This window comes from Belonocnema kinseyi, chromosome 5 (genome assembly GCF_010883055.1).
Source record: "Belonocnema kinseyi isolate 2016_QV_RU_SX_M_011 chromosome 5, B_treatae_v1, whole genome shotgun sequence".
NCBI lineage: Eukaryota > Metazoa > Arthropoda > Insecta > Hymenoptera > Cynipidae > Belonocnema > Belonocnema kinseyi.
Genome location: NC_046661.1, coordinates 108,091,289 through 108,110,874, shown reverse-complemented (window position 1 = coordinate 108,110,874; position 19,586 = coordinate 108,091,289). Strand labels below are relative to the sequence as shown.

At 31.8% G+C, this 19,586-nt stretch overlaps 2 protein-coding genes across 7 annotated transcripts in view; one reads left to right on the top strand and one right to left on the bottom strand.

Annotated features, from left to right (window-relative positions):
• The window catches only part of LOC117172389 (CD63 antigen-like), a 523,259-nt gene that overhangs the window by 4,602 nt on the left and 499,071 nt on the right, over positions 1-19,586 (top strand). For 5 of the 6 annotated variants that reach the window (XM_033360254.1, XM_033360260.1, XM_033360257.1 and 2 more), the window contains exons 3-6: positions 1,883-2,053; positions 2,121-2,210; positions 6,121-6,240; positions 6,337-6,434. In XM_033360254.1, coding sequence (XP_033216145.1) covers positions 1,883-2,053; positions 2,121-2,210; positions 6,121-6,240; positions 6,337-6,390 — 435 coding nt within the window. In that variant the 3' untranslated portion in view covers positions 6,391-6,434. Of the gene's footprint in view, positions 1-1,882; positions 2,054-2,120; positions 2,211-6,120; positions 6,241-6,336; positions 6,435-6,985; positions 7,079-19,586 lie in introns of those variants that run through there. The other variant, XM_033360255.1, reaches the window with a different exon arrangement.
• Positions 12,086-19,586, bottom strand: part of LOC117172388 (teneurin-a) — a 70,713-nt gene continuing 63,212 nt past the window's right edge. Inside the window, exons 16-17 of the mRNA XM_033360252.1 lie at positions 16,011-19,502; positions 12,086-14,451 (exon numbers count right to left, since the gene is read on the bottom strand). Coding sequence (XP_033216143.1) covers positions 13,490-14,451; positions 16,011-19,502 — 4,454 coding nt within the window. The 3' untranslated portion in view covers positions 12,086-13,489. The remainder of the gene's footprint in view (positions 14,452-16,010; positions 19,503-19,586) is intronic.

The window sequence follows — 19,586 nt, the reverse complement described above, 5'->3', positions numbered from 1 at the left end:
ATCTATTATTCATTTATGTGAATCTTGATGGACGCTTCTAAGTACACTTCAGAAAAAAATAATATGGTTTAAAATTGTTTATTTAATAGTAGTTATTCAAAGGTTTAGTTTTTCCTTTCTCTTTAGGGAAAAGTTAGATCATTTCTCAATTACTTTTAATTTCAAAAAAGCAACCCAAATAGAAATTTAGAGAATCCTTCGAAGAATAAAATGAGGCCTTGATAATTAGGATTGGATAAAAATGGTAACATTTCCCTACAGAGAAAGGAAAAACTAAAGTTTCATAAATTACTGTTAAATAACCAATTTTAACCTGAATTATTTTTTCTTACATGTGTTTAGAAGCCTCCATCAAGATTTACAGAAATTAATTATAGATATTTTTTTGTTGATTTTATAAATCATTTTAAAGATTGGCAACTTTTGGATTGATTGTAGGTAGTGTGCATCCTCAAATAAAGATACATCATGGCATATGTAATATAAACTATTTATAAGATTTTTTAAAACATGTAATTGTACAAATTGAATATTTATTTAAGAATATTTTCTGTTTATTATAGTGAGACTTTCTTTTTATTTAAAATTCCGTTTTATTCGAGTTTCCTGATTATCCAAGTTGGAAGCCGGTCCACAATAGCTCGGATAAGCGAGGTACTACTGTATTTTAATAAATAACCAGTATTTCAGGAAATACCAATGTATTTCATGCAATTTCCTGGTGTTTTATAATATTTTGCAAAATATTTATTCTCATGAATTTAAGGGGTACGAAGATTTTCAACAATTTTCGATTTGCTTAAAGTATTTCCAAAACTTTTAAAGATTTTTAAAGGTTTTAGGATATCCTAAAAGATTCCAATGAATTATCAATTGATTTCAATTTTTAATAGATTTCAATAATATGAAAAAATTTCAAATGATTCTAAAGATTTTAGGGCATTTTAAAAAATTCAAAGGAATTTCCAAGAGCTTTAACCGTTCTAAAGGATTTCATAAAAATATCAAAGGATTTGAAATATTTTTGGGTATTTTAAAAAATTTCAAGGAATTTTTAAGCGCTTTGAAAAGTTTTAAGGGATTTCAGAAAAATTTCAAAAGGTTTGAAATATTTCATGGTATTTTCAAAAAGCTTTAAGAGATTTGAAAAAATTATTAAAGACAATTGTTATTAAAGATGATTTCCATAATTTTAAATGGTTTTAAATTCTCTCAAGATATTTTAATAATTGTCCAGGGTTTCAGGAATTAAAATCAACGTTCGTAGATTTTTACGGGATTTTATGGCATTTAAATAGATTTCAAAGATTTTATTCGCAAGAAGTGAGGGATTTCGTAGGGTTACAAACAACATTTAGAAATATTTGTTGCAATTTATTTGAATTCATTTGCCAAGGAATTCACCATGATATCTTTTAAATTTATCCTGAATCTTATGAAATTTTTTGAATTTCCTTGAATTTTTTTAAACTCATTTCAAACTTACTAAATTTAATTAATTTTTCATTTAAATGAAATTTTCTCAATTCACATGAATCTTTTGATTTTACTAAATTTAAAGGAATTTAAAAAATTTATTTAATTATTTCCAATTCATTTGAATTTTTTTAAGTTTACCTTGAATTGTTTTGAAGTATTAGGAATCGATTCTTTTTTATTCAATTAAATTTAAAAGAGCATTCGTCACATTATTAATGCACATTAGTTACTTTTAGGCTTCTTTAAATATGAATGATCAGGTAAAAATCAGGGAATTAAAAAAAATTATTTTTTCGGCCACTCTGTTATAATCAATGTTTCAAAAAGATAGGCGAAAAATTTTTCAAAGCGATTAAAAAATATACTTGAAATTTATTTAACCAAAACATTTGTTTATTTGCAGTATATTGCATGTCAGTCTATATTATTATGCACTATATTTATCTGTGCGATCATGAGTTTTTCACTTTTTGATAAAGTGATGCAAAAAATTCGGGGAGACATGAGAAAGTCTATAGAAAACTATCATAATTTGGATTGGGCCACAGAAGCTTGGGATAACACACATAGATATGTAAGAGTTCTTCCACTTTATTATAAAAATTAATAATAACTTTCAATAATTTCTTTTTAAATAACAGTTAAAATGTTGCGGGATTAAGTCATATAAAGATTGGATTGATTATCGGAAAAATATTCCACAAAGTTGTTGTTCAACTGCAATCGAAAAGGTACAAAAAATAATTATACACTGTTGGCAAGTAACTAAGTTTATTTAATCTACACTAAACTCTCGCTTTCAGTCCATTGTCGGGGGTTTGGCTTAAAGCGACCTTACACTGATTTCGGGGGGACAGATACGTAAACAGTGAGGGCCACCAGTGAGGTGACTGAAAGCGAGAGTTTGGTGTAGTTACTTTTTTATTGTTACATTAGTGGTAGCGAAGTTACAATTGTAAATAAGTAATGAATTAGTAAGTAGTTGCATTTTTCCTGTGACAGTAACTATAAAAATTGTGACTTTTTTAGTCACTTTAAAACGTGCACAATTCTTTCTTGACGACAACCAATCCATTTGATTGGTTTTGTATAGTAACTATTTTTTATTTTCAATCATTCTTTTTTTATTGAATCCAACTATTTTTGACTTAACATTAAAAGTCTTTTTAGGTTGAAATACCGACTTATAGTATATTTTTAATTTGATATTTGTCTTTTTTTGTTATCATTTGTTAAAAGCTGATGTTTTTTTTATTATGTTATTCATATCTATTTGGTTGCAATTAGTTTTTTTTTTAAATTAATTTTTTTAACTGAAAATTCAATTATTCCATTTTTGGTTGAAAGCTCAGCTGTTTAGATTGAAAATAGTTATTTTTTATATTTTTAGTTACAAATTCAACTGTTTTGTTGAAAATTGAATTATTGTATTGGAAACGCGTCTTTTTCGAGAGATGAAATATTAATAACTATTATTATTACAACTATTACAACTATTTGCTGAAGATTCATAATTTGAGTTGAAAATTTATCTCTTTCGTTAAGATATATTTTGTTGAAAATTTGATTGTTTTTTGTTTCAACAATTAAAAACTATTTGGTTACGAATTCCACTATTTTCTTTATTTTTTTAGTGAAGAATTATCATTTGAATTAAAAGTTCTTCTCTTATGAAGATTAACTTTTTAGATAAAAATTCGTTTTTTTCTTGAAAATATATTTTTTCAACTGAAAATGTTATTAGTCCATTTTTGGTTGTAAGTATATCTTTTTCGGTTGAAAGTTGAACTCCTCCGTTAAAAATTTACTTGTTTGGCTAACGATTCATTATTTTGGTTGAAGATTCGTCTCTTTGATTGAAAATGTAACTATTTTGTTCAAAATTCTTGTTTTTTATTAGAAAATGTAACTGTTCTAATAAAAAATCTATCATTTTAGTTGGATATTCATCTCACTGGTTGAAAATTCAACAATTTAGTTGAAAATTAATTTTTTTTCTTTTATGATTCGTTTTTTTAACTTAAAAATTTGATTAATCTATTTCTTATGGAAAATTTAACTTTGTGGTTCAAATTTCAACTGTTTGGATTAAAAATAGCTCTTTTTTATTTGAAAATGTAACCACTTGGTTGAAAACTGAACTTACCTGTTAAAAATTCACTTGCTTGGTTGACGAGTCATCGTTTTGATTGAAAATGCATCTGTTTTGGTTAAAAATGAAATTTTGACTTTTAAAAATGTAACCGTTTTTTTCAAAAATTATTCTTTACGGATGAAAATTTAACTGTTTTCTTCGAAATTAAAATATTACGTTGGATATTCGTCTTTTTTGCTCGAAATTAAACAACAATTAAATTTTTCATTAAGAATTTATCTTTTCTTGTTGAAATTTGAACTATTTTGTTCACATTTTTTTTAATGAAGATTCATCATTTTAGTTGAAAATTTATCTTTTTCCTTGAAAGTTCAATTATTTGGTTGAAAATTTTATTATTTCTTTTTTATTAAAATATTTAAAACTCTTTGTTTGCAAATTCAACTATTCGGTTGAAGGTTGAACTCCTCTGCTGAAAATCCTTTTTTTTTAATTCAACTACTATTTTGTTTAAAATTCGTGTTTTTTTATCGAGATTTGTTTTGTTTTGTTAAGGACTCATTATTTCGGCTGAAAATTTAACTATTTGGTTGAAAATTCAATATTTTTGAACAATAACTTTTTAACTGAAAGGTTAACTATTTTATTGTTGATTAAAAACTTAAATTTTTAGTTGAGGATACAAGTATTTGGTTAAAAATTCTTGTTTTTTGTTTAATTAAACTTTTTTGGGCCTAAATTAAATTTCTTTATTGGTTGAGACATCAATTATTATATTTTTTGTTTAGAATTTGTCTTTTTTGGTTAAAAATTCAACTAGTATTATTATTTTTTGGTGAAAAATTTATCTCTCTGGCAAATAATAATAAAATAAATAAATTCGTTTCTTTTTTATTGAAAATTAATTTTTTTCAACTGAAAATTTAATTGTTCCATTTTTGGTTTAAGACTTATTTATCTTGGTTGAAAGTTCAACTGTTAGTTTTGAAAAATGATCTTTTTTATATTAAAATTCCTTTTTTTTAGAAAATGAGTCGTTTGGTTAAAAATTAATTTTTTTTTATTTTCAAATTTAATGGCTTGGTTAAAACTTGAAATCCTCTATTAAAATGTACTTCTTTGGTTGTTGAGTCATCATTTTAGTTTCAAATTCATCGTTATTGTTGAAAATTTAACTGTTTTGTTTCAAAGTAGTTTTTCCGTTTTAAATTAATTTTTTTTAATCGCCAATTTTACTATTCTTGTAAAAGATTAATAATTTTAGTGGAAAATTCTTCGTTAGATTAAAAATTTAAAGATTAGGTTGGGATCTATCTTTTTTGGTTAAGAATTTGCTTTAAAAATTGATCTTTGTATGAAAATTCAAGCATTTTGTTAAAATTTCATTTTTTGTTAAAAATAAATTATTTTAACTAAAAATTTAATTATTAGAATTTTGCTTAAATTTTATATATTTAATTGAAGATTCAACTAAGTGGTCAAAAAGCTTTTTAGTTGAAAAACCATGTATTTTATTGATTCGTTTTTTTTAAAGATTCATCATTTTGGCTGAAACTTCATCTCTGATTGAAAATTTAACTATTTTGTTGAAAATCTGTTTTTTTGCTAACAATAATTTTTTAACTTAATGCATAACCAGTCCATTTTTGGCTAGAAAATTAACTTTTTTATTTGAAAGTACAACTATTTGCCTGAAAAAGCGTATTTTCTGGTTGAATTAAACTGTTTTGGATATAATTAAAAATATTTGTTGATTGAAGTATTAAATATTATATTTTTCGTTAAGAATTTTTATTTTTTCGTAGAAAATTAACCTTCTTGCTTGAAAATTCATTTTTTTATATGCAAATTTCACGCCTTGGTTGAACACGAAACTCCTTTGTTAAAAATGCACTTGTTTAGTTGAAGAGTTATAATTTCAGTTACAAATTCTTCGCTTCGGTTGAAAATTTATCTATTTTGATAGATTAGTTTTTTGTTTAAAGAATCATTTAAATTGAAAATCTGACTATTCTAGTTTGAAATTAATTTTACTTCAAAATTCCCCTCTTTGTTTGAAACTTAAACTATTTGATTGAAAACTCGTTTTTTTATTGTTGAAAATTAACTTTTGAACTGTTAATTAAAATCTTCATTTCTGGTTGAAAATTGACGTTTTTTAGACGAAAATTCAAAGTTTTCTTAAACATTTTCTATTGGCCCTAGAAAATTGCAAATCTTTCAGAAGTGGGAGTCGGAACTAGGCAAATCTGAAGAAACAGTTTTAGAAAAGAAAAATGTCCAGAGGCAAAGTAATTTGTAGCCATACTGAAATTCAACATTTTCTAAAGTTTTATAAATATTACTTCGCTCATGTCTAAATGCGAAAGTAACTAAAAGAGTAAAAATAATTACTTTTTTCTGTGCAAAAGTCACCAAGAAAAAGCTACATTTTGAATCGGTAACGGGAACGATAGATAATTCCTATTTAAAAGTAACTTACCCATCACTGAATAATTAATCTTGAAAAATAATAAAATAATAATTATACTTTTAATCATATTCAGTGTGCAATAATGTCAGAGGAGGTAGCTTACAAGTCCGGATGTTTAAAAAGTGCAGTTATTTTATTGAAGTCTCACATCTACGCAGTTTGTTTATCCGTTTTGTTGATATCCATAACCATCGTAAGTCTCTTAAGCTAATTGAATATTTTAAAATAATTTTTTTTGTTAGAAAAAGAGTAGCAAATAATTTTGAAACAAAATTTCTGTTTTGATCAGGCAACAAGTGTCTTTGTAGCATTTGGAGTGCGCAGGAAGTTAAAGGCTAATTGATCCATCGCTGACTCTTGAGATATCGGAAAGGCATTATAAACCACGTAAATATTTTTCATTTTTATTATCATATATAGATCATATATATACTTTTTGAAAACACTTAATATATAGGTATATAATAATGTTCTTAACTTTTAGACATACTTTATTGTATCGAAAAAAGTCTTTCCTTTAATTTACTTAAAAACTGCATTAAAAATATTTTTTATCGCGAATTTGCAGTTGAATTAAAAAAAAAAATTCAAATTTATTTAAAACTAAAAAACGTACCGTAATAAGCTCTCGTGAAAATGCAATCTGTAAGAAATATCTAGGGGAAATCTCCCTATAGTGAATAATAATTAATTCGGAGCGCAGACACGTAAAATACGTAATTTTAAATTTAATTTATTAACACGTATCGTGTCTTAACTGTTAATTAAATGAAATTAATTTTCTAAATACAATGGTATTTTTAAATAAACATTATCCACTGTAGGGAGGTTTACCTTATCCCTAATTATAATTATTCCGATAGTTTCATACTATAAATATTGACATCTGATTAATAGTCAGACGAGCACGATATACATTTTCATTTTTCTATACATAGGTTCAAATTGTTTGAAAATGTGAGTTTCAAAAGTAAATAATCACTTAAATAATCAGTCCATACGAGGAACAGACGATTATCTTATTTTATTAAATATTCCTTAAATACAATGTGTAACTATTTTATGTATGTACAAGAGAAAAATATAAACTCTTTTCAAATAAAACAGTACTATCTAGAATTCGAATAGCAGTGAATTAGAATTAGATTTTTTCTAGAATTTTTTTAGTCTTGTTTAGAAAATGCTATGAAATTCAAAACCCCTAGGAAAACTTTTTCTTATTTTCCAAGGCTGCACTCCTGATTGAAATGCACCTTCTGAAAAATGTATATTTATGATATTAATTGATGGAAAAGTCAATGCATCGCTATCCATGTATGATCGGGCTCGTGATCACTATTCTAATATTCATTTACTTAAATCAGTGTAACACTTTGATCAGAATTCACCAAAAAAAAAACTTATTAAATTCGAATGAATTTATTCTTCGATGCGAGGTATGGAAAAACAAATGCTAGACTTAAATTTAAACCTTTGAATAAGTTGAAACTGAAGTTTAAAAAAAATATATAATTAAAAAACCTCGAAATTTAGGTGTCCTGAATTTAAATATGTTCCAACTCAATTTCAAATTTTACGCGTTCAAAAGTTTAACAAAATGTTAATTTGAAACTCTTCTTAATTCAACAATTTAAAACCGAAGTATTTGTAATAGAAAAATTTTAGCGCGAAAATATTTATGATGGAATAATATTTTTAATAAAAAATCATGCAAATTTTGAATTAAAAACGTTAAAAAAATTGAATTATTTGTTACTGGTTATTACAGCATGCAAAACTCAACAATTTGAATCATTTTAAAATAAATGTAATTTAAAATTTAACCTTTAAATTTGTTATAATTTACATATTTTTACAATGGTAGATAACATCTTTAAAAAAGCATCTTTAAAAGTGCAGAATAAGCTTTAAATGTGAACATCTTAAAAATTACAGCTTTAAATGCGATCAGTTCTAAAATTTTTGAGTAAAACATTAAAATGTTTAAAAGCCCATGTAAAAAATAAAGAGACAAACAATTTGTAGAAATAAATGATCTAAAATTTGTGAAACGTTTCAAATTTAAGGGTTCAAAATAAGACAATTTTAAATACCAAACCTTTCCTACATTTAAAGTTAAACAATTAAAAACAGCTAAAGAAGAATTTCAAATTTAATCATGAGTTTCAATAAAATAATATTAAAATTAATAAAGTAAAACGTGCGTTGGAATTGAAAATTCAGATTATAATTGTACATGTAAATTGTGCAATTTTGCAATCAAAATTGAAACCAAATTTAAATTTAAATTTTAATAAGACAACTTTTTTGTAAATACAGGCAAGGTAAAATTGCGAAATTCCTAGGACCTAATGTTAGACCAGTTTAGCGAAAAATGAGATTGAATTTTTTGTCATCAGTCTTACTGACTAAAAAAATATATCTTCTTGAGTCTGCTACACTTTTCTGTAATTATTTTGCTATTAAAATATGAAAATAATGAGCTCCCCTATCATTTTTTTTAAATTCAAAATAAAGCAGTTAAAATGTTTATTTTTGCATAATTAAAAAAAAATAGAATAGAAATGAATGTTCAAACATTTTAAATAAAAGGCGGATTTGGAAGACATATTTTTCTGGTCCACAAGAATCGCGGTCAAAAATTGAAAGTCGTTTTTCTCGAGCCTGGTAAAATATTGGGTGCTAGGAATTTTACAATTTTACTTCTGCGGACTTTTATTTACAAACATTATGAATAAAAAGATACTACCTGACACTTCTGATTTTTTAATTGCAATTACCCTGAGCTTCATATCAATTGATAAATTTTCCTCAAATCCTAAAAAGTTTTTTAAAGTAAATTCTGATCTTTTTTTAATGTCTATGATAATTACTGACTATGAAGGGTGATGAGGGATCAGGCGCAGTTCAGGCAGGTTCCATCCAAGTACAGATATATTATGTACGTCATCGCAAACATCGTGACTATTTACAATAAATATACAGTCGATTAGATTATTATATAAATAAAATATATCGTATTGTTATGTAATTTAGGTTTACAGCAACACGTGACAGTAAACAATTAGATCAGCGGCAAAATAGCGTATCCTACCAAAGTAGTGGTCGTAGCTATGTAGCGTGGCTGAGTTGTGCTTTGGTTTCAGCTCCTTTTATTAACGTCGTACATTCCTTACACTCTGATTCACTATTCATTCGAGTATTGAGCGTGCAAATGGGTCATTTCAAGTCGCAATATCGAACAATAATTCCGGAAAAAATCCTTCATAACTATCTCCTCTCATTGAATAGAAAAACAAAGAAAATCACAGCATCATGCAGTGTTTCCCAACCTTCTAAAATACACAAATATTTTCTACAACTACTTTCGACAATACACTGACCACAGAGCCACAAAAATCATCACAGAACAGTTGAAGTGTGACCTTTTTATTTTCGATATTTTGACTCTGACCCATGTGCAAGCGGATCGAGGGGTATATACAGATCGGTCTATCTTTTATATTTTCACACTTTTCTCGAGTCTGAGAGGACATAGAAACACGTTTATTACCCGGAACAGTTATTTAGCGAATTTAAAATAAGAACTCGAAACTTCATGGAAGTTAAGTTATAAATTTTCCCTTTCTCCATTTTGTGGGATTATCTTCCTCAAACTGCCGGATTACAATACCTTCAATTTCATTCTAGCATCCCTAGCAGTCTTCAAATCTGTCATTTGTGACTTGATAAAAATATTCCATTTCTTAATAGCCGAGTACAATGGATTATTCTATCAATACAGGCCACATAAGGGCGGCAAATGTTTTTTTTTTTAGCCAGGAAGATTATACCCTGAGAAAAATGGTATCTATTCAAATAAATCAATTTTAGCTCATAACAATTGTTTAAACTCGAGTAACTCTCGACAACGTTTCCTTTAAACGATCAGCTGGACTCGCAGAAGAAAATTTCTACTATGGAAAATCGCTAAAAATTGATTGAACGCCTAAAATATGTAAAGTCGGTGTGGCAGTGTCATTATTTAAATTTAAAAGGTAGGATACGTGTTTAGATGAACACGAATTGAAACTGTAGTTCAGTCGAATGATAGGCGTGAGCATGCGCTGAATTTGCCGAAAACAAAACGATAGACAAGTTTCGCAGATTTTGTTTTATTAAACAGATAAACAATTTATTAAATAGGTAAAAAAATGGGAATGACTGTACAAAATTTCGAATCTAAATCAAGTAGAACACGTGGCTCACTTTCCTTGAACCACAGAATGTAATTGGTGTCAGTCTCAACACTCTCGAGTTGAAAGATTCATTTAACGAAGCTCACCTATCCCTAATTTCATTTTATACATTTAGTAGCTTTTTTTATCTAGATGTAAGGACGCCACTATATAACCTTCCGTAAATGAAGACGATTATTGACTTTTGATAATACAGTAATCAAAAATAAGGGGTTGTTAGGGTTTTTTGCGCGGTATACGGGTATTGACGGTAGTTCGATTTCGACGTAAATACACTTAGTAATACGTGAAGAAACAGAGAATCCTTCTTTCCATTTATCCAGCAAGCACAAATAGTTTACGTTAGCCTTTCATTGCTGACCAGATTTCGCAACAGTGCAGGCATAATCTGGAAATTTCGATTTGAATCTTTCAGGGTACAAATTTCCTATAATTTCCCGGTTTAAAATAGAAACTTTAAAAGTTTACAGTTTTGCAATATTAAGCCCATTCGATCAATAATTTATAGTTTATTTATAAGGTCATTTTATTTTAAAACGATTTAGATTGAAGAAAAAACCACCCTGATCTTTGAATCAAATTAAAGGAATTGATAGGAACTTATTGACTTTTTAACTTTTGGAAATTTCTATCCCGATTATACTTTCCACTCCACAGTTCCACCGTTTAACAGTTGAAGCACTCGCCGGCATTCATCACTAGCTATCGCTAACGTACAACACATCCATGTTAAAAATAAGTTAGCCCTTAATCTGTTTTCGTCCCGCACACTGTCAACATTGCACCGAGAAAGCACCACTATATAATACAAACTTCTCGCCTCACTTAACACCTCAAATCTTTAAGTAAAAGGTTCTCAATACTGGTCACTCGATAGCTCAAGTCCTCGCAGTCCTGTATTGTTCTTGAATTTAACAAATTAACCATTCGTCGTTGAGAATCTACATAACTTCATTCACTCACTGAAGAAGCTGAACAATCAAGTTGGAACATACTTTCGGAAAAGCGACTTTGGACTTTGTGACCGTTGCGTTTAGTAAGCCCACTAGGACATATTTTCATCCTTTTTTTTTAATATTTATTCACAATTTCACCTAGAACTCAACCCTCCTTTTATATTTTACACATTTATTTTTATTTCAGTCCTCACAGTCTCTACGTGATAAAATATAGGGACAAAGGGCAACAAACAAATTCAGGGTAAATTCATACGACTTCAAAACAATTAAAGGAATTCGATTGATTTCCGTTAAGTTTGAAGGAATTTAGATGAATTTAAGGGATACGAGAAGAATTCGATGAAATTCATTTAAAAAAATCAAGCTTATAAAGCAATCAAGTGAATTGGAAACAATTTGAAAATATGAAAAAATTTGTTGTAGTCAGTAAGTTTGAAATGAGTTCCGTAAAATTAAAAAGGCATTCAAGAGAATTTGATTAAATCCCTACGAATTCGAAATGAGTCTACAAGGTTTCAAGATGAATTAAACAAAAAAGATTTTAATCCATTCATTATAGTAAATTTAAATGAATTTACAAGAATTCAAAAAATCTAAAGGAATTCAGGATGAATTAATCGAAATTCGGGGCAAATTCCAAAAAAATTGCAAAAAACAAATTAAAAATTAGTTAAATCCTTAAAATCCCTTAAAGTCTTTTTAAATCTCTTTAAATTTGTAAAAAAAAGAATGATATAAAAAATGTATCTTTAAATCTTTGAAACCCTACAATATACCTCACTTTTTTTGGAAAATATATTGAAATATACTGAAAGCTTTAAAATCTTTTCAAGAATCCATATCATCCAAAATTCTAGAAACTTATTTGACTAAAAAAATTTCAAAAGGTTTGACATCCCTTCTAATTAATGAAATTAATTTTAAATTGTCCTTAGAATCTTCCACAATTCCCTAAAATATCTCAAATTAAAAGATTTTGAAAATACCGAAAAGTTTAAAAAATACCTTAAAATATTTCAAATCCCTTGAAATTACTGTAATTTGGGAGTAGCAATACGTGAACTGACGTTTGATTATTTTTTACAATTCCTTCTTGCAGAAATTCAATCATTTTTGTTATTTTCTTCAAAAGTTTCATTATGGGCTGCAAATAAGTTACCATAGGTACCAAATCTTGAAAATAGGGTACTTTAGGTATCTGAACTGAACATAAGGTATAATAGGGGATATAGGGGTCGGTCTTTGAGGAATGCTATTTGTATTTATTCATGTACAAACAAATAACAAATTAAAAAATGTGTGAGAGAAGATTGCACGTCGGGTTGCTGCACATAAATTCTTAATTTTAAGTACATGAAGAAATACAAGTAAATATAAATGTGTAAAAAGATCAAAATGGAGTTGAGTTCTACGTGAAATTGTGAATAAATGTGAAAAAGGATGACAATATGCACCAGGGAGCGCAGTGACTGTATTACGGTCAAAAGGTCAACTAGGGTAATTGGCCTTTGTATCTTTCGTCTTACAACTTACATTGAACTAAAAACGAGAAGACAAAGATCCCGGAAATCTGCTTTCAATCTCAGCTCAGATCTCTCGAGAACCCTTGCGTCCGTTTTTCCACACTCACGCACAATTCAATAGATATAGCGTTTAGTAGTATGTAAAGCTATTTATTGACTAGGACCATTCACTCGTTTCATCTCAACGACGAAAAGTCGTGATATACCTAATCGTTTCATTATCCTTAGTTATGTACCTTGTATTGACAGGTCGCGTAACTTTCTTTCAGAGTCACGCGAACATCTTTCCAAACCACTATTCTTTTTATATTTCGATACCACCATGAGCCACTCTGAGAGAGGTTTTTTTTTGTTTTAACATGGAGGTATCGATTTCTTCACTATTCTCTTTTTAGGCAACGTTTTCAAAAACGTTCCTTGGAAATTCCGTTGCTATCTTGCTGGAAAAATCGAAGTGCAATATCCGCTTTGGTGTCCACTTGAATTTTTCCAGCAGGATCTGATTCTCGATTATTATTCAGTCTTAACCTAGGAGTAGACCCTATCACGGTGTACAATATAATATAATATAATATAATATAATATAATCTTATTATTTGGCATCTTCGAAATACACAAATAGACTTTGGTATAAAACTTTTGATAGTGTCCATGACTCGTCTGGTCACTCGTTCTCACACAGAGAGTTCATGAGATCAGACACAATTCATTCACGACACCACCTAGCAAAACTTGTCCGACCACCAGAATTTACAGGCCGATGGAGCTCTTCTTCTGCGTCTCTTTTTACTAGTTGGGTCCACGGGTTTCTTCGTGAATCGAACATTGTAGGGATCCTCTGATAATTCCGGATATATTTGTGCATCGTGGACGTAATCGCCTTCGTAGTTGGAAGCTAGACCGACCTTGACGATCTCATCCTGCTCAGGTGCGCTCCACTCAATCATCGTTGGGGTATTAGCCTTTAAAGCCTCTCGTTCTCGATGCCAGGCTTTACGAACTGCAGTTGCCTTTGCATGATGAAGCAGCCGCTGCTTCTCCTTCTCGGCAGTCGTTCCATATCTGAGGTTTATCACGTAACTGGCTCCGTGGATTTTCACATCCACTAGAGTACTGCTGCCGCTTCCGTTCGAGCTCTGATGAAATGTGGTGTTAACCTGACCACCAAGACGTTTCAGCTGCCCCCGGTCCTCCGTTGATTTCCAGGTGTCTTCTTTCACAAAGTAAAAGGCGTCCTGTTGGGCACTGTGGACTACGAAAGTAAAGGGCAAAAAGTAGGACTCATTAAAGACGGTCGTGAAGACGTCCTTGTAAATTGTATTGGCAGTTGAGACACTTGAAACCACGGCTTGGTCGTCAGCGGTCCTGGAGACTAAGATGCCTTTTCCAAATGGAGGATCTGACGCAGCACCGAGACGATTTGGAATCAGCTCGCTGGTGTCTTTTTTCAAGGCTGATCGCGGCGGAGCTGAGAGGCCGGCTGTGTCGCTAGAGTGCCTCTGGGCAATGTAGGCCAAGAAGCCGGACTGAACACCCAGGTTCCTGATTCGCTCCTTCTTGCCGAAGATTGATGTCCCTGGACCCAAGGCTGGAGGAACTAGGCTTTCGGGAAGCTCGTTCGGGTATAACTGTGGGGCGAGGCTGTTCAGGTCGTAGCCCAAGTTTGAGAGCCAGGATGTGTGATCTGTAAAGAGAAGATATTTATTAGAGAAGGTGTAACAAGGATGCTAGGCTTTTAGAGTCTACCAGGGTGTTCAGTGATCTTCAAAACCAGGAATTCTCTTCAAATTTTGCTTAACTTTGAAAACCTGGAAATCTCATTTAAAAAAGATCTTGCGACTAAAAAGTTTGTTATTTATCAAGATATAATTGATCTTTTATTTATCACAGAATATATAGAGATTAAAGGTACTTTTTGTAGACTAAACCAATTATTTGATAGATTTCAAATAACAGACTTTAATATTGTGAATAATTTGATAAGTTTTCATTATCTTCTCCGCTAACATAGAATATTCAAGTATAAATTTTGTTGTAATATTCAAAGTACAAATGATAAAAATTGTTCATTGAAAATTTCGATGTCAAAATTAGAATTAGTTTTGGCTACCAAACGGAATTTTCGAGGGGATAAGCACTCGGCTTTTGAGCCTACTACAGATTTCAAGAGGTTACAAAATATGTCTAATGATTTGAAAAGATTTAAAACATTTGAAAGTATGTTTAAAATTTCACGAAGATTTTACGGATGTCAACGATTTAAAAAAGGCGCGCAAATCAAATTTCAATAAAGACTTCACAAACATTTTGAATCCTTAAAGATTTCAAAGATTTTAAAGATTGGAAAAAGTGTACAGTACACCAGATTTGAATGATTTCAAAAAGTTTCATAGATATGAAACGATTTCACAAATATTTCAAAAGATTTCAAAATTTACATGAGGATTTCAATAGATTTCAAGAATTCAAAAGATTTCAAGAAGAGTACACTACACCAGATTTAAATCTTTCAAAGCATTTAAAAGAATTTTATAGATTTTAAATGGTTAAAACAAATTTGTGAAGATTTTACAAGATTTTAATGATTTCAAACAATCAGCAAAGATTTCATAAGGAAAGATTCCAAGCAGATTTAAAAGATTTCAAGTATTTCAATGATTTTAAATGATTAAAAAAATTTCAGAAACATTTCTAAAATATTTAAAAAATATTCCAGTGATTCCAAATTAATAAAAAATAGTTCACAAAGAATTCATAAAAGCTTTAACGAATTCATAAAAGATTTTAAGAATTTCAATGATTTTAAAAGATTACAAAAATTGCACAAAGATTTCAAGAATTTCAAATATTTTACAGGAGATTAAATAAATTCCGAAACATTTCTCAAAGATTTCACAGAAATGTCAAGCTTTCACTCAGTTTTGTAATACTTAAAAAAATTCCAGAGAATTCACGAACATTTCAGAAGATTTTACCGATCTCACAAAAATTTGAAATATATCAATGATTTCAAAAACTTGTAAAAGATTTTAAGATATTTCCAAAGATTTCACGAAGACGACTTATGCTTGCAAAAAATTAGGCATTTGTTTATTCATTATTCGATGTGAAAAAGAACATCTGGAAAAACTTAATTTGTTGACCTGGGAAACCTGGAACTGAGCTTGATTTTTATTCTGAAGAATGGCTGATCACGCTGTCTATAAGAAGCATTTTTTAAACATTAAAGGAATAATTTATTACCTGTTAATTGTTTGTGGCGATCTGTTTGATGAACATCAATAGGATTGTTTCCATTGAACCTGTAGAGGTGAAGATGAGTCGGGGTTTGAAGTCTATCTAGTACGTTTTCCCATAAGGGAGACATCCACTGTCCAATCAGAGGATCATACACCTTCCCGTTTGGCATGTGGACCAAAGATGTCACCTGATCCAAAAGACCTCCACAGAAATCAACAGGAAGATAGAGGTACGGATTCGAATCATAAACGATATGTCCGTAAGGAGACCTCATTATTTCTCTAATTCCTTCACCATATTGATTGAAGACCATGATTGGCGTTCCACATTGGTCAGTTGTGATATAATATTTGTTCCTGTAGACCTGTGCGTATATAAGATGTCCTCTATCGTCATAGACAAGTGACATCAGTTTTCCATCCCGTGGACTATAGATTTGACTGACCTCGTAAGGTCTCTGCTGGTTATTGTAAAAGAACTGCGTAACATTTCCATAATTGTCTTTTCTTGTTGCAAGACGATCAAGATGATCGTAATAGTATCTCACATCAAATCTTCCCCTCTTTGTTGCCCGGACCAGAAGCCCCTTTGCATTGTAATTGAATCGCTCCTCCCTTGCGTTCTGAATCACCAGCCCTCTGTTATCGTATTTGTAGAGTCCTTCTCCGAATTTAATAATTCTATCCATAGAATTATATTCCATTGGAATTGTATTTCCTCGATAGGTGAGCGATAACATGTTACCATTTGCGTCGTATTTGAAGTCCCAGGGTTCCTGCGCCTCGACACCTGTCAGCTGACCATCGTAATCCCAAGTGTAGTTTTTCACGTTTGTGTAAGTGTTGACCCCCACGTTCCTGGTGTAAGTTCTCGTCTGATTGATTCGACCCTGTGAATCATGAGTGAACTCCATTCGAAAGACTTCCATCCCGTGAATAGTAACCGTCATCTGAGTTTCAAGATATCTCATGTCAGTTTTCCTTGAGAATATTGCTGTTCCATCGAAGACTGTCGTCTCGTTAGACTGAAGCTTGGATATCTTGAAGGGACCTATTTGATCCAGAGTTCCAGTTTTTTTACTGTAGCCCATAATGTGTGAGGGCAGCGTCTGGCCACCTATTCGTCCCTGCACAGATATTAATCGGAAGTTTGAGTCGTAATCGAAAGTGAACTTGGCATTACTGAGACCTGTTTTAGCACCGAAGTCTATCCGTTCCTCGACTAGAAGACCAGCGTTGTACTGATAGTCCCACTTGTATTCCACATCTCTTTCGGAATGTATTACTTCAGAAGGTAAACCACTGTCTGTGTATCTCATTTCGCTCTTTCCATCTCCGTGAACAACTTCAGCCAACTGACCTGACGTATGATATCTGTAGACAATTCTAGCCCCGTCACCAGGAAATACAGTTTGTAGTAAGTTCCCATCGTGACTGTAGTGTTGCAGATAAGCTCTTGAACTACCGGGTGGAGTGTAAGTTACTCTCAAAAAACCTAGAGATGATTGGCAGGAGAATGAGTGTTTAGTTCCAGAGGGGAGAATTATGTGTCGCAAGCCACCATCATCATCATACTGTAGAGAGAAAGCACGATCACTTGGTAGAGTTATCTTCGACAGCATATTGTAATCGTTGTAGGTGTAATGCTTGGCACCATCTTGGCTGTTGGAAATTTCTGCTAGTTGCCCATGTCTATCATATCCATAAGATTCGCCGGAAGCGCCCCATCTCCAGCTATCCATTCGATTGAACCTGTCATAAGTGATCGTGAGATTGTGGCCCTGATTGTGAGGTTGCCAGGATAAGGGGAGACCCGCTGGATCGAAGGTGACTGTTAGAAGGGGGTTTCTGGATTTATCATAAAAGGTTTCTCGACTAAACGCCTGTTCAAACTCAACTCCTATCACTCTTGTTTCATTTACCCAAACTTCTCGGCTCAACGTTTGCTGAAGGTGGCTTACGTCACCAACGAGGTTGTACGTTGTTGACATAGTATTTGTCACTTCACCCAAAGTCATCATTTGGTAACTCCACATCGGAAGCATCTCGGCTTCAACGGGTAAAGCAGCTTCAAGAAGAGGATGCTTTGTCGTTGCACCTGTCATTATTCTTCCTCCTCCGGGTAGACAAACTTCTAGTGTGCTGTTGGGGAAAGCCGTTGCCTTCCTGACTTGAGTACCATCAGTGATCGTCAGCATATTCGACCTTTCGCTCTTCATCAGGAATTCCATGAACCTCTGTTTCTCTCCCAGTTTTAGGGCCTGAAGAGGTGCTGCGACTTTAACAGAAAGAGTTTCATCGGTGGTTAACTGAGACTTTAATTTCAATTTTTCTCCAGTTGGTAGAATTACTTCGGTCACTCGTCCAAGATCATCATAATTGTACATGTAAGTCTCTCGACCTCCTGATCGACTTGTCAAAAGTCCAGTTGAGCTATCGTAATCAAGTGTGATTTCTGATCTTCCCCTTTCTGATAATTTTACAAGGAATCCAACTCCCGAGATCTTCAACTCCGACTTGTGGTCCTGAGTGTTTTCAATGGAACTTACAACATTGCTGTAGTCTCTTAAGAACTGAATCTTATTGCCAGCACTGTCTGTTACTGTCGAAAGTTTTCCGAAGCTCGTATTCTTACTGTAGAGGAACGAATACCTCGTCTTTCCAGAAGTCAAGTCCTTCGTCGCTACATGCTGACCATACCGGTTGAAAACGTAAACCTCGTTCGATGGTGGGAACGGAATATGGAACTCGCCACTCTCGTCGTGATTAGGAAGATAAGGCTGCAGCGCAAGAATATGCAAACTGCCTTGGTCAGCGATATGCAAAACTCCATCCGGCGACACGGCAAGGGCGGAAATGGCCGTAAACTTTGCATTCGACGATAGTAGAGTTTCGGTACTGCTTGTATCATCCGTACATGCGCAGTTCAATGCTGATTCCTTACTGCTCGGCGTTGTATTATTACACTCGCATTGCCCCCGAACACGTTCGTGCTGTTGACCTGCGAAGTATGACATTTTTCCGGAAGGGTCTACTACTCTGACGGAATTAATGCGATGAGAGTCGCTATCGGCGATGTACAATTCACCAGTGGGACTGAAGCCAACGGCTAAAACTGATCCAAGAATTTCTTCAGGTTTCTTCAGATTGGAGATCGTTGTTGAGTTGGTCTTTGGTAAATCAGCGTTATTAGCGTTGCTCGTACAGTGTAGTGGTGTTCCGGCTACAACACGAACCTTGAGGTCACTCGTAAGTTTAAGGACGAGTCTATCATCAATAAAGTGCAAGGATCCATCGAGGGGACTGAGGGTTAAACCGGTAGGCCACTGAAGTTGTGCTTGGTGTGCTGGAATTGCTCCGGTGCAAGGAGCTGGAGACCAGTGATTGTGATGACCATGGTGACCTACTAGGGTGTGGATAACTCCGTGGGGATCCACCGCTCGGATGTTGGTTCCATCTGCGATGTACATCGTCTTGTCGGCAGCGATTGCAATTCCTGGAAAGAACAAAAGGAGAAGTTTGAAAAAGCGCAGAATTTGAAGAGAAACTCAGCAGTCTGGTTAATTCCACACACTCCTTC